The sequence below is a fragment of the Engystomops pustulosus genome, chromosome 3 (assembly GCF_040894005.1).
Source record: "Engystomops pustulosus chromosome 3, aEngPut4.maternal, whole genome shotgun sequence".
NCBI lineage: Eukaryota > Metazoa > Chordata > Amphibia > Anura > Leptodactylidae > Engystomops > Engystomops pustulosus.
Window position 1 is genome coordinate 82,691,105 of NC_092413.1, and position 15,692 is coordinate 82,706,796.

General features: G+C 44.1%; 1 protein-coding gene across 1 annotated transcript in view; it reads left to right on the forward strand.

Moving 5' to 3' along the window:
* MOCS3 (molybdenum cofactor synthesis 3) overlaps positions 1 to 15,692 on the forward strand; it is a 45,102-nt gene that overhangs the window by 7,337 nt on the left and 22,073 nt on the right. The window contains exons 3-8 of the mRNA XM_072141244.1: positions 1,494 to 1,586; positions 2,930 to 3,050; positions 5,020 to 5,094; positions 11,033 to 11,150; positions 12,025 to 12,133; positions 12,292 to 12,354. Of these exons, the coding sequence (XP_071997345.1) occupies positions 1,494 to 1,586; positions 2,930 to 3,050; positions 5,020 to 5,094; positions 11,033 to 11,150; positions 12,025 to 12,133; positions 12,292 to 12,354 (579 nt within the window). The remainder of the gene's footprint in view (positions 1 to 1,493; positions 1,587 to 2,929; positions 3,051 to 5,019; positions 5,095 to 11,032; positions 11,151 to 12,024; positions 12,134 to 12,291; positions 12,355 to 15,692) is intronic.

The following is a 15,692-nucleotide window of genomic DNA, read 5'->3' on the forward strand; positions in this document are numbered from 1 at the left end:
TGACGAGCACTGAGACCCCCACTGATCAGAAAGCTGGATAGGGCCTAACTTTCCTTCGTGGGAAAACCCCTTTAAGGGGCCGCCTTTCAAGGTAGCAAAAGGAGCCATTGTAAAATGTATTTGCATATTTCCCTTTATCCGTGTCTCTAAGGCATTGGGTGAGGTTTATGGTGGTTTGTGGTGACAGGTTTCCTTTTAAGCATTTAATGATGTTGCACAACTGATACTGTTGCAGTAGTATTTTTCTGTAAACAACAGAGAATTGAAATGGTAAAAATAAAGCAACCTCCAGAGGGAGCTACAACCCTAGTGCAAAAAAAAAACCGCTAGGAACAAAAATAATTATAAAAAATATCAAGCTTTTGGAAATCCAGGTCTTCTGTTTGAGGTAATTACTCCATTTCACTTTTAAAGGGAACCTATTACCACATTTTTTATAAATACAACTAATGACAGGTTCCTATAGAGTCGTAGTAACTATTTGACACCCACCTTTTAGCTAAAATGGTTTCCCTCACATCCCCATAAAAGCAGAGCTATAAACTTGTACAAAGTGTACCCCATGCACATATATCACCACATGAGATCACAGCATGCCTGCATGGACTTCTACTCCTCTTCATGCAAGCTGCTGTGATTTCATGAGATATATGCTTGGTGTACAGTTTGCTAATGTTAGGAGGCTAAAGGACCTGTAAAGATGTCCCCCTGGTCACATAAAATTACTTCTGCATGATCATAAAGTAAGGGGATGAGCTGCTGGCTTCGGCCTGAGAAGGCCACATCCACCTCGACTTGCTAATGATATCCTGGGATACCACGTAAAATTATAAAGTTGAATATATGGGAATCAGAAGGGAACAATTCTTTTGCTTAAAGAAGGGTATCAATTAGTTAATAGGGATCTATGGGAGCCTGCTACTAGCTGTATTTGTGAACAATGTGGTGACTGGTTCCCTTTAAGTTCTGAAAATAGAAATAAAGAGTTTTGGACTGCTCTCTCTTAATATTTTTCTTTTGTATCCAGTAGGTATCAAAGCACATAGTCTTTCCAATCGATGTCCTGTAGATACTATATAAAGAGGTGCAGATCCAATACAATCCAAAATCAAATTTAAAAGTATTTATTATTTTCACACATTTTTTCATTAATTCTGATTGTATTCATTTTAAAAATTCCAAATGCTCTAGACATCTAGGTGAGAGTCTAGCATAAACACAATCATCAATAATTTATACAAACAACTTATCCAGTACGCAAAGGGTGGCAAATAAGCATTGGTGTTCTGCAAGGAACCAGCAATATAACGGAGTCACCACATATGCAGGGATAAGCTTTCTTTTTATACAGCACAACTGTCCACTCCTAGCCCTCATGTATTCCACCATTACTGTGATGCATGTCCACTACTATTTGGGTTTTGTCTCTCATCATTCAACTGCACTGCTTTATCATTGTTCTAACAGTTTATATTCGTTGGTATTTTTTCCAGGCCAACTGAACTTATCAAGAGCCTCTGTGCTAGTGGTAGGATGTGGAGGTCTGGGATGTCCATTAGCTCAATATTTGGCAGCAGCTGGAATTGGTAATGACGTTAGAGATTTACATTTCTGTCTGCATTTATTGTTTCTTGTTTTATTCACACACACGGTGCAGTTTGCTGTGTATAGTGCAGAGGGCGCCAGATTCAGGATTTATGGCGTACATTCTTCATGAATCTAGCGCTCCCTGCACTACCCCAACGGAGTGCACTAACTTTTTTTTGGGTACACCTTTAACATGGGGCGGGCGACACACTTCTGACTGACTCTGCTTATAAAATGTTGCGCATAGTCCGACTGTGCCCTTCAGTGATGAAAATTGTTGTTGTGTGAAGAATAGAGCAGCCACAACACAAAAGGGTTGTGTGCGACACATTTGTGGCACGGGCACTTCTTAAATACATGTGCAAGCAGTTTGCTCATGAAAGAATGTGCAAGTTCCATCAGAGAAGTGGCGCAAGGACCTTAGTAAATGTGCCTTACTGTCTTCTACAGTATTGCATGTTCTCCAATCTAGATGACCCACTCTTACAGAAACCTCAAGCTCCATTTTTCCAAGAAAAAAAATATTCTCAGCGTCAAGGGGTTGAGAACCTTCCAGTGTGAATTTGTCCTATCATAGCTGTAGGTATTAGACGGCGCAGGAACCTTCCTTAATAAAGGAGTCCTTCGTTAATCTGAATTCCGTTAACAGCAAAGTCAGAATAATTGTAAACCAGGCACTGGTTAATTAACAAATATTTTTTTGGTTTTTTTTTTGTTTTCTACTGTTGACCACAAGAGGGAGCATCATCTGTGTGCTTCAATGCAGTACACAGTTGATTTGTAGTTTGTAAGCGTCCTTTGATGATGACATGATTGGGGAGGGGTAAGAGTCTTGATCCCATTCTCCAGTACACACGACTCATCATGTGGCTGCAGATTCCTGTAGCAGTGAAGTGCTGTGTTTGAGTCACTACCACATTGTGATGACATCAAAGATACTTTATAATTCAGCACAGAGCATGATATCGCTCCAGTCCCTACTCTCCTATAGACTCTGTTCTCTCTGCACTGACACAGTCCAGAGCAAAAATTCTCTCTAGTGACCAATAGTGTAAAATATTTCATGTACAGTGGAAAGAAAGCCTCTTTGTAATCCTGTTGCTACATTCATTGTCTATGGAAATGTTCAGAGGTTGATGAGCGCTGTGCTCTCCTATAGGATAGAATGAATCATGCACCTGTGCTGTTGTACCCATTGGTGAGAACAGAATACCCTTTCTCTTTGTTATTCAATATTCTGTGGGACAATCCCTTTAAGGTTTTTTCTTGCTTGGTCATTTAAGATTTAAACTGTGTTTTGCGGCTATAATATGGTAAAATTCAAACTTTTTTCTACACTCAGGACGATTGGGATTGCTGGATTATGATGTAGTGGAAACAAGCAATCTTCATAGACAAGTTTTGCATGGAGAGAAAAGAAAAGGCATGTCAAAATCTGCATCCGTTGTGAAAACTCTAAGGAAGTATGTGGTCTGTCATGTATTTTATAATTTCATTCTGTAAGAATTATAAGGACGACTTATAAATACAAAGAAAAGTCTGAGATTCCATAGCAACAGGTATTTTCCAGTGTACCTATAAAAATGAAAGCTGGATGACTTTCAGAATAGACCATGGCCCACATTTATCAAAAACAGTGCAGTCTGTACTATTTGTAGTTTTCCTGTGAAGGGTGCAGGGTGCGCCAAATTCATCATTTGTGACACCCGGTCTTCATTAATCTGGTGCCCCCTACACTGCTCCGGAAGTTTGCACCATTTTTTTTTTTTTGGTGCACTTTGTTCGTGCTGCAGAATTCTGATGCACATCAGTAATAAATTTAGCGCACGGTCTAAGGACTAACACTCCCTTTAGGTGCACATTTTTCTGTCTTGTAGAACGCAGTGCAGCCGGGGCACAAAACTGGCGCAGACACTTTATAAATACATGTGCAAAGTCAAACAGAAAACTGGTGCAAATGCTTTAATAAATGTGGGACACTGTCTGCTTATTCTTCATCTCTTGATTCTCCAAGACAATTGAATACGTTTTAAAAAGTCTTCCTAGTGTAATAAAAGAACTCATGAAATATGCTTCAACCTATTTTACACTTTGAGGACAAAAAGTGAAAAAAAATTTTATGGTCTAGGGTTCAGCGTTATTTAGCGATGAAGGGAGAAGACAGTAGCGGTGATAAACTGCTTCTGTCTTTTCTCCCCAGTGACCAGAAGTCATACACCTAGTAGCCAATGTAATATCCCCAGTGACCAGAAGTCATACACCTAGTAGCCAGCAATTATGCTCCTAGCAACCATTAATCATGTCCCCAGTAGTCAGCAGTCATGCCCCCAGCAGCTATGCCCCAATAGCCAGCAGTCATTCCCCTAGTAGCCATGCCCCAGTAGCCATCAGCCATTCCCCAAGTAGTATTAGAACCCCCTGTGCAGATTTGAGAAAAAAATAATAAAAATAAAAGTTTATACTCGCCTGTCTTCTTGTCTGCTGTTGACACCTTTGGTCCTTTCCCGTGAGGTGCCATAGCAACGTCATTGTGTGTGCCTGTGTCAGGCTCATCACAGGTCAGAGGCTTATTCAGGTCTCTGGCCTGAGAGGCAAAAACATGGCGCAGTCGCGCACAGGAGGTGGGGGGTGTGGCTTCCTGCCTCACGGGTCTGCTATGTCCTGTGAGATGGGATTTGCAGAGCGGGATGACTAGCTCAGGTGCTCAGGGGGAGGGAGCAAAACTTTGCTTCACTGTTCCCAGCTGTGTAAAATTCCATGTTCCACTGCAGCAACACAGAAAAAGTTTCCCATGTGATTAATGTTGAGACCGCGCTTGTCATGTTCCTTACAAGTACAGCAACCGGGAGGAACTGCAGCAACCCTAAAAAGCTTTGCTGCAGTGCTAGGATTCACACCTCCCGCCACCTAAAAATGGTGGCTTGTTATTATCCCGTTAGGTGTAAGCACTCTTCAATATGTTATCAAGGATTTTTGGCACTTTTGTGACTGTTAAAGAAAGGGTTATGATTTATTACCTTAGTTTGTTACATAAATGTGCGAAAACCTGACTAGACTAGACAGTCCTCAACCACACCAGATTTATTATTCTGCGTAAGGCACTGCTAAATCTAACCCCCCCCTCTGTCTAACTTGGCACAGTCAACAGTTAAAGTGTTTTAAAGACACCCCTGGGTTGCCAGGGCACGGCTGGAAAAAACATGTGTATTCATCCTTAAATTGTAACTAAATAATGTAGTTTAATGCTTGTTAATGTTATCTTTACAACCTTATATATGGTTACTTACATGCACGGGGAGAAACGATTGTGCCCACAATACAAGCAGTCTTAAAGGGTCACACGTTACACTTTTGGGCTAGTTACTGAGCTTACTCCTGTATGTTGCATGCAGTAGGTAGGAATTGTGTCATTAGCTCTTCTGTTTATTTCAGATTGAATTCTTCAGTGGAATATGTTCCTTATCAGATGATGCTAAACCCCAGTAATGCTCTGCATCTTATTCAGCAATATCCTTTTAATTGTACAATGTTTCTGCATTGTAAAGAACATATATGGAAAAATCCACACCTATGTTCAGTTCATGTATAGCGCTTGTTGATGTTAATACTGCATTATTTAAAATTCATTCATTTCTTATAAAAAATATTATTAATAGCAAAAAGGGGAAAAGGATGCCACTCTTGCACATATATAGCTTAACTATTGTCCAATGTGTACAGTGCTGCAGGCAAATGGTAGCTGATGCTAAGCTACAGGAAAGAAATTAGAAGTATAAAAGAGACTGGCACTATTGGACATGGTAAATATGCAAGATATGATCATTTTAAATAAATTTCATAGATTTAATGGGCTAATGAAATTCTAAACTATTTAACATAAAAAAATCATCAATAAATTCATCAATAAAAAAAATTAATTACATAAACATTTGTGCAAACCACATCCTTGAAATAGATGCTACAATGGATCCGTGTGCCACAACATCCACCTGATTATCCCCCGGGTTAGGTACACAGACCATGGAGGAGAGGTGTGTGATGCTATTAGCTGGGACTCCGCTTTATTGGATTTATGTGTAGTCTTTATTCCTGTTTCTTTTGTTGCAGTTTTATTATTATGTTGCCCCTCCCCTATTATTTTCTCAAGGGACACTACTCCTACCCTGGGCTTTTATAATACATAGAGTCATAAGTCAATACATGATACCTTACACAGGACCTAAAGGCCAAATACCAACCCATTTATTGGCCAAACAAGGTCAAACACAGACGTGAATGTCAGATTAAGGCCTCTTTCCAACTGTCTTGAAGTCCCCCCCAATTCTTTCTTTTCTCCTTTTTTCTTAAAAAGTTTGAGGCACAGTAGCCGACCATGGAAGAATGTTATATATCACCATGTCTGATACAAAAGGAACATTACTATATGGATGTACACATATATTATATGTGATATTGATGTTTTGTTTTTTACAAAAAAAAGGCTGTTAAAATATTGCAAAATTAGGCTAATTTGCATAATTTTTAAAGCCTTTTTTTTCTTAAAAACCATAAACATGTCCTGCGAGAGGGGGCACACACCAGTATCTCAGTGTACTTGGTTTACAAACCTTCATCCTGGTGGTGGATGTCCTTTAAGATGACACAAAGTTGATCGGCTTTACGTGTTCTTTCCGTGTGCTATAACTATGCATCACTCAGTTTTCGTTGGTGAGTCTCTCTCACTCTCTCTCTCTCTTTCTCTCTCTTTCTCTCTCTTTCTCTCTCTTTCTCTCTCTTTCTCTCTCTCTCTCTCTCTCTCTTCTCTCTCTCTCTCTCTCTCTCTCTCTCTCTCTCTCTCTCTCTCTCTCTCTCTCTTTCTTTCTTTCTCTCTCTCTTTCTTTCTTTCTCTCTCTCTTTCTCTCTCTCCAGATTGTAGTGAAAAATACCTTAGTGGATTTATTCCACGTGAAAGAGCAATGTTGCGGCTCCAAACAGTGAGCCTTTCTCAAGCTCACTGTTTGGAGCCGAAACATTGCTCTTTCACGTGGAATAAATCCACTAAGGTATTTTTCACTACAATCTGGTGTGGGAAAAAAAAAATATCAGGACTCCGAGGTAATTTTGGCCTGGAGCCTTCCTCAAGCTTGGCACATGTTGGAATAAACCAGTACCTGTTTCACAAAGTTACCTCGGAGTGCTGCCATTTTTTCTTTACTTAGAATCCTGGAGGGACTGTTTGTCCCGGTTCTTGGATGTGCACCCGAACATTATAGTGGTTACGAGTGCTGCTACCACTACATCTTTGCTCATATATGTGTGTGTGTGTATATATATATATATATATACACTGTATATATATATGTATGTGTGTGTGTATATATATATATATATATATATACACTGTATATATATATGTATGTGTGTGTGTATATATATATATATATATATATATATATATATATATATATATATATATATATATATATATATATATATATATATATATATTGATCCAATTTCCAGAGTAAGGAGTATGTTACCCTCGAAATGCATCTAGAAGTTTTTAAATTAGTTTCCTACACACCCGAAGTAATGGCCGATCCATCAGAATTTTGACTTGAAAAGGTGTCCATTTTTATCTATTTTTATTTCTACATATATAAGGTGGATGCAGTCAGCTACAATGGTGTCAATCAGCCTATTTGAAATCAAACTGTTTACAAATACATTTGTACTGCAAGCTAATTGTTGCATCACTTTTCTGTGACCTGTGGTACGTCTCGCAACTTCAATACACATAAGAAAAGTACTGACTGCACAGTACTAACCATCCACACTCTGAAGTTGTTCTCCTGTGACCTGTGGTACATCTAACATCTACAATACGCATGCGCTAAGTACCGACATGTGTCCTCTGCAGACGCAGAACAATCACCAACGTACTAAAGTACTGTGTATAGCTCAGCACACACACATTGCAGTGAGTTATAACTTTTGGATATTATGTGTTGGCTTACTTAATTATTTATTAACTTCAAAATGAGACTGTGAGGACTTAGCTTAACCACTATATAATTGAAGTTAAAATTCTGAGTCTATATATATGACCAACTTATCTAAGGCGAACACTGAACGATGCACAGGTATAGCACATGGATATAACACGCAAAGCCAATAACCTCCAGCTTTGTGTCATCTTGAGTTTTAACAACTGAATTGTAAGCAATAAGTTTATGAACAAGTGTATATGTGATGCATTTTTATGTTAAATAGTTTATCATTTCAATAACCCTTTAAATCTATGAAATGGATTGAAATTATCATATCTTGCATATTTACCATGTACATTAGTGTCAGTCTCTTTTATACTCCCATTTTAAAAATAGTTTTTGATTTTTACTGTTTATTTTTTATATGTGTTCTAAGGAAAGGGGGTGATTTAAACCTTAAAAAAAATGTATGTACGCTGCTGATTGCTCATACTATATATTGCAATGATATTGTATTGAAGTATATAGTCATTTTACGGTTGATGTCTAATAGCCTACGAATCTCTGAGACTGTAGGCTGCCATGGAAACCGTTCGGCGCCCTCCGATGACATCCAAGATGGCAGCACCCACCGGCAGCTCTATTAGATGCTTCTTACCATTAATGTGACTTCTGTTTTTTTTCTGATGGCTTTATAGTCAGATTGATACATGGTTTGGTTAAGCTTTATGCAGACGTTGGTGAATTCGTGCAGTCGTGCCCAGTAGCCAGTAGTCACATTCATTCTCCCCCAGTAGCCAGTAATCACATTGATTTTCCCCCAGTAGCCAGTAGTCCCAATGATGCCCCCCGAGTGGCCAGTAGTCCCAATGATGCCCCCCGAGTGGCCAGTAGTCCCATTGATGCCCCCCCAGTGGCCAGTAGTCCCATTGATGCCCCCCCAGTGGCCAGTAGTCCCATTGATGCCCCCCCAGTGGCCAGTAGTCCCAGTGATGCCCCCCCCCAGTGGCCAGTAGTCCCAGTGATGCCCCCCCAGTGGCCAGTAGTAACAGTGATGCCCCCCAGTGGCCAGTAGTCACAGTGATGCCCCCCAGTGGCCAGTAGTCACAGTGATGCCCCCCAGTGGCCAGTAGTCACAGTGATGCCCCCCAGTGGCCAGTAGTCACAGTGATGCCCCCCAGTGGCCAGTAGTCACAGTGATGCCCCCCAGTGGCCAGTAGTCACAGTGATGCCCCCCAGTGGCCAGTAGTCACAGTGATGCCCCCCAGTGGCCAGTAGTCACAGTGATGCCCCCCAGTGGCCAGTAGTCACAGTGATGCTTCCCCAGTGGCCAGCCATCACAGTGATGCCCCCCCCCAGTGTCCAGCCATCATAGTGATGCCCCCCAGTGGCCAGTAGTCATAGTGATGCCCCCCCCCAGTGGCCAGTAGTCATAGTGATGCCCCTCCCAGTGGCCAGTAGTCATAGTGATGCCCCCCCCCCCAGTGGCCAGCCGTCACAGTGATGCCCCCCCCCAGTGGCCAGCCGTTACAGTGATGCCCCCCCCCAAAGGGCCAGCCGTCACAGTGATGCCCCCCCCAGTGGCCAGCCGTCACAGTGATGCCCCCCCCAGTGGCCAGCCGTCACAGTGATGCCCCCCCCAGTGGCCAGCCGTCACAGTGATGCCCCCCCCAGTGGCCAGCCGTCACAGTGATGCCCCCCCCAGTGGCCAGTAGTCCCAGTGATGCCCCCCCAGTGGCCAGTAGTCCCAGTGATGCCCCCCAGTGGCCAGTAGTCACAGTGATGCCCCCCCAGTGGCCAGTAGTCACAGTGATGCCCCCCCAGTGGCCAGTAGTCACAGTGATGCCCCCCAGTGGCCAGTAGTCACAGTGATGCCCCCCCCAGTGGCCAGCCGTCACAGTGATGCCCCCCCCAGTGGCCAGCCGTCACGCTGATGCCCCCCCCAGTGGCCAGCCGTCACGCTGATGCCCCCCCCAGTGGCCAGCCGTCACGCTGATGCCCCCCCAGTGGCCAGCCGTCACGCTGATGCCCCCCCAGTGGCCAGCCGTCACGCTGATGCCCCCCCCAGTGGCCAGCCGTCACGCTGATGCCCCCCCCCAGTGGCCAGCCGTCACGCTGATGCCCCCCCCCAGTGGCCAGCCGTCACGCTGATGCCCCCCCCCCCAGTGGCCAGCCGTCACGCTGATGCCCCCCCCCCAGTGGCCAGCCGTCACGCTGATGCCCCCCCCCAGTGGCCAGCCGTCACACTGATGCCCCCCCCCCCAGTGGCCAGCCGTCACACTGATGCCCCCCCCCCCAGTGGCCAGCCGTCACACTGATGCCCCCCCCCCCAGTGGCCAGCCGTCACACTGATGCCCCCCCCCCCAGTGGCCAGCCGTCACACTGATGCCCCCCCAGTGGCCAGCCGTCACACTGATGCCCCCCCAGTGGCCAGCCGTCACACTGATGCCCCCCCAGTGGCCAGCCGTCACACTGATGCCCCCCCCAGTGGCCAGCCGTCACAGTGATGCCCCCCACCCAGTGGCCAGCCGTCACAGTGATGCCCCCCACCCAGTGACCAGTAGTCACAGTGATGCCCCCCACCCAGTGACCAGTAGTCATATTGATGCCCCCCAGTAGCCATAGTGATGCCCCCCCACAAGTAGTCAGAGAGCCAGTAGCCACAGTGATGCCCCCCTGCAGCAACAAGAATGTCCCTAGTGATGTCTCCAGTAGTCATTAGTCCCAGTAATGCCTACTATTGTAGTCATGTTCCCAGTAGCCAGTAGTAATATCCCCAGTGACCAGAAGTCATACACCTAGTAGCCAGCAATTATGCTCCTAGCAACCATTAATCATGTCCCCAGTAGTCAGCAGTCATGCCCCCAGTAGCTATGCCCCAATAGCCAGCAGTCATTCCCCTAGTAGCCATGCCCCAGTAGCCATCAGCCATTCCTCAAGTAGTATTAGAACCCCCCCTGTGCAGATTTGAGAAAAAAAATAATAATAATAAAAGTTTATACTCGCCTGTCTTCTTGTCTGCTGTTGACACCTTTGGTCCTTTCCCGTGAGGTGCCATAGCAACGTCATTGTGTGTGCCTGTGTCAGGCTCATCACAGGTCAGAGGCTTATTCAGGCCTCTGGCCTGAGAGGCAAAGACATGGCGCAGTCGCGCACAGGAGGTGGGGGGTGTGGCTTCCTGCCTCACGTGTCTGCTATGTCCTGTGAGACGGGATTTGCAGAGCGGGATGACTAGCTCAGGTGCTCTGCGGTGCTCAGGGGAAGGGAGCAAAACTTTGCTTCACTGTTCCCAGCTGTGTAAAATTCCATGTTCCACTGCAGCAACACAGAAAAAGTTTCCCATGTGATTAATGTTGAGACCGCGCTTGTCATGTTCCTTAAAAGTGAAAGTTCTCAGCGATCATCTTCTAATAGACCTTCTTGTCTTCTTTGAAAGCATATCCAGCATCAATATTTTTCCTTAAGCAACATATAACATATGATCTCATAGCAGACTGCTCCGACAATGTTCCTACCAGATATTTGATCAATGATGCTTGTGTCGCAGCTGGTAAACCATTGGTATCTGCAAGTGCACTAAGATGGGAAGGCCAGGTAAGTGAATAAAAATGACAATATCTCAAATTTTGTATGGGCCTCACTGGGAAAAAGTATAGGTAGCAGTTCTAATACGTCTAAGTACCGATCATCTGTTTTGAGAGGTTTATCCTTCACCGATCAAAAGGAAATCAGACCACAGCTACCAGTGTATACCAACACCCTATCCAGAGCACTCCAGAAACCAACAAAAATAGGCACAGACCTCACTTTCCTATTAAATGGTTGAAGGTTTTGCAATTACTAGTAAAACCATGTGGAAGCTGAGAATTTGCGCATTACTCTGACATTATTTTTTCAGGCAATAAATATTAATCTTGTTTTTTTTGGAGATGATACTTTGATACCATTAACATTCTTACAATGACAGATTTACCTTGATTTAAAATGTACCATGAAATCAAACATGATAAACCAGGGGCACATACACGTACATAAATCCAGGAACCGTGACTGTGGTCTCCTTCCTTCTCAAATCAATTTTTGATATTGTACTAATAAGCCTGTAGGGCTCTTAGGGTTGTTACCAGAGCCCCTCCATGCTCCTTATTCACAGGCTGTTACACTGCCTCCCCCTCCTGCCTCCTCTCCCAGCACTTTTCTCCTCCCTCTGCCTGATATAATCTCACACAGTTGGAGGGGGGCTCCTGGCATTTAACAGCCTGTGAATCTGATAATGCCCCCGGAGCCCTTCTGTCACATTAGCATAATTTTAATAGTTTATTTTAAAAGTAAGGAGACCATGGGTAACAAATATAAGAAGATTACCAAAGTCACAGTGCCTGGATCTATTGGTAAGTGCCCCTGGTTTATCATGATGGTGTATTTCCTTTAAAATGTTTTCCACATCAATAGAGTTTTCTCTTTTTAGCTAACAGTGTATAATCATAATGGAGGGCCATGTTTCCGCTGCTTATTTCCTGTGCCTCCACCCGCAGAGACAGTAACCAACTGTGCAGATGGCGGTGTCCTTGGCATTGGTATGTGTATATAAATTAATTTTCCTTTCGAATTTTCACGCAAATAATGTGCAATTTATCACTACAATGAAAATTTGTCTAGGAAATGTCTTTGCCTTTTTGTTATATAAATCCTTTTTTTCTGACATGTTAGACCAGTGTGTGTATACTTTTTACAGTGCCTGGAATCATGGGATGTATTCAAGCTTTGGAAGTGCTGAAGCTAGCATCTGGTATGGAATGTATCCTTTCTATAGCTTTCTATACCTTTTGAATCAATTTGGAATTATTAACATGTTTTTATGGCATAATAAAAGAGGATGACAACTTGTTCTGTCAAAGTGCATGGGGAAACCTATTCACATGTGACTTGCATCTATTAAAGCAAAACCAGAAAGTGAGGTTCCTACTATCGAGTTCATACAGTATGTGGCTAATATAAGAGTTTATGAGAACCTAAATAAAACTTGTCTTGTATCTATGCGGCTACTTGGTCGTGGAGTGGCCGCGCCATGGAGCAGGAGCAAAGGCTACTTCACGCCCCTGTAGCTGCGACCGATGCCTCCTTTTGTTAATGTCCAGAGTAGTCCCTCCAATAAATAACATGGCCAGCAGAGTGCCCCCCTTAATAACATGGCCAGCAGAGTGCCCCCCTTAATAACATGGCCAGCAACTTAAAATCTCGGCTTATATTCGAGTATATGCGGTAATATATATCTTATGAGATATCCCGAGTGTTATCCTGTCAATCGCCGCCAGGAAAACTTGCCATCGGCTTCAAGAAGATGGCGGTGCATGGGCGGCGCCATCTTGGTGATGATCGCCACTCCCCGTGACCTCATTGGAATGCAGCGGTTGGTCGCCATGACAGCCTTGGTTCTTCCGAAGACCCGAGGCTGTCTCGTTTTAACACATTCATTACAATGTGCGAATGAGGTATAAAATCTCCAAATACTGCCATACTGTATGGTTGTGGTACCCTAGGGGGTCTGAAAAATAGGGAAAGTAAAAATAAAAACAAGTAAAAAAAAATAGCAATAAAAAAACTAAAAATTCAAATCACCCCCCTTTCCTTAGAACTGATATAAATAATCACATAAACACATTAGGTATCGCCGCGTCCGAAAAGTCTCAATATATCAAAATATGATAACGGTTTTTTCACTGCATTTTAATCCTGTAAATGCGCCCAAAGTCCAAAATGGCACTTTGGCATTTTTTTGCCATTTTGAAAGATATAAAAAAAATTCAATAAAAATTGATCAAAAGGTCGTACAGTCCTAAAAATGGTAGCATTGAAAACGTCATCAAAAGTCGCACAAAATGCCACCACCCACATGCACCAGAAGATGGCAAAATCCCCCCAAAAATTTTGTGCAGGAAATTTTAATTTTTGTAAATGCATGAAAACGTTATAAAACCTATACATATTTGGTATCCCCATGATTGCACCAACCCAAAGAATAAAGTAGGCATGTAATTTAGGGCGCACAGTGAAAGCTGTAAAATCCAAGCCCACAAGAATACGTGGCAAATGCGTTTTTTAACCATTTTCACTGCATTTTGAATTTTTTCCCTGCTTCCCAGTACACGCCATGGAATATTCAAAACCATCACTATGAAGTGAAATTTGGTAGTCTGAAAATAAGCTGCCAAGGAGCTCTCTTTACATGTAAAAATAAAAAAGTTATAGATTTTTGAAGGTGGGGAGTGAAAAAATGGAAATGATAAAACAAAAAAGGCCAGGTCTGTAAGTGGTTAAAGGGGCTGTCCGACTTTATTTAAAAATCTTCAGGTGGCCTGGGGGGGGGGCTGTAAATAAAATAAATGTCTACTTGCCTCCTCCAGCAGCATGCCCACCTGTCCCAGTGCTGTCCAAGTGCTGTAACATGGGAACGAGTGGGCGTGCCAGGACGGTGGAAGTAGTCGGAGCAGAGGTGCCGTGATCATGTAAACAACATGTAAACAGCCTCTTTAATTGTCATCAGTCTTATGGGGTTTATTACTAGAGATGAGCGAGTATTTCCCCTGCTCGAGATCGAGCATTTAATTAAAAAAACACAGTGAAGAACAATGAAGAATAGAATAAAAACAGTGAACACAGTGAACACAGGATCATTTAAGAGAAAAACACAGTGCAGAACACAGTGAAGAATAGATTACAGATGTTCGGCACATCTGCTTACTTGTCGGGAGATACGCGCGGAACGGTGCGAACAAAATAGTATGTGAAGAACAATATATATGTGTGATGAACACGGTGAGCAGCACAGAGACATGGGGCAGCGGCAGCACGGAGACATCAGGGAGCGGCACGGAGACATCGGGGCACGGAGACATCGAGGGGCACGGAGACATCGAGGGGCACGGAGACATCGAGGGGCACGGAGACATCGAGGGGCACGGAGACATCGAGGGGCACGGAGACATCGAGGGGCACGGAGACATCGAGGGGCACGGAGACATCGAGGGGCACGGAGACATCGAGGGGCACGGAGACATCGAGGGGCACGGAGACATCGAGGGGCACGGGGAGACATCGAGGGGCACGGGGAGACATCGAGGGGCACGGGGAGACATCGAGGGGCACGGGGAGACATCGAGGGGCACGGAGACATCGAGGGGCACGGAGACATCGAGGGGCACGGGGAGACATCGAGGGGCACGGGGAGACATCGAGGGGCACGGGGAGACATCGAGGGGCACGGAGACATCGAGGGGCACGGAGACATCGAGGGGCACGGAGACATCGAGGGGCACGGAGACATCGAGGGGCACGGGGAGACATCGAGGGGCACGGAGACATCGAGGGGCACGGGGAGACATCGAGGGGCACGGGGAGACATCGAGGGGCACGGGGAGACATCGAGGGGCACGGAGACATCGGGGAGACTTCAGTGGAAGAAGAGCAGCGGATCCCGGGACAGCGTATCTCCCGACAAGTAAGCAGATGTGCAGAACATCTGCAATCTATTCTTCACTGTGTTTTTCACTTAAATGATCCTGTATTCACTGTTTTTATTCTATTCTTCACTGTTCTTCACATCTGTTAACTTGTCGGGAGATAATATACGCGCGGAACAGTGAAGAATAGATTGCAGATGTTTGCATACATCTGATCACTTATCAGAAGACCTTCTTTTTCAATTAATTAACACATTTTATTCCCGAACCATGGTCCCTTTGAAAAATGCTCGAGTCTCCCATTGACTTCAATGGGGCTCGTTATTCGAGACGAGCACTCGAGCATCTGGAAAAGTTCGTCTCGAATAACGAGCACTCGAGCATTTTAGTGCTCGCTCATCTCTATTTATTACCTTTTTGATCCATGCTGTTGTTTCAATGGTTAGACTTGGTTAACCTGCCTCTATATTCACTCTAATCTGCCTGGATTACTCTGATATTGTGGGGTTTTTGTGAAAATTCTCTTAAGCATAGAAGAAACCGATATGAAAAGATTTTCACCTCATTCCTACTTTTCTTGTTATACGTTCACATGTCCTGTTAGAAGTAACTAGATGCTTTTATTAAGAGAATCACATGAACTCTTCTAGTCTTAAGAAGATCACATGAGTGTTAC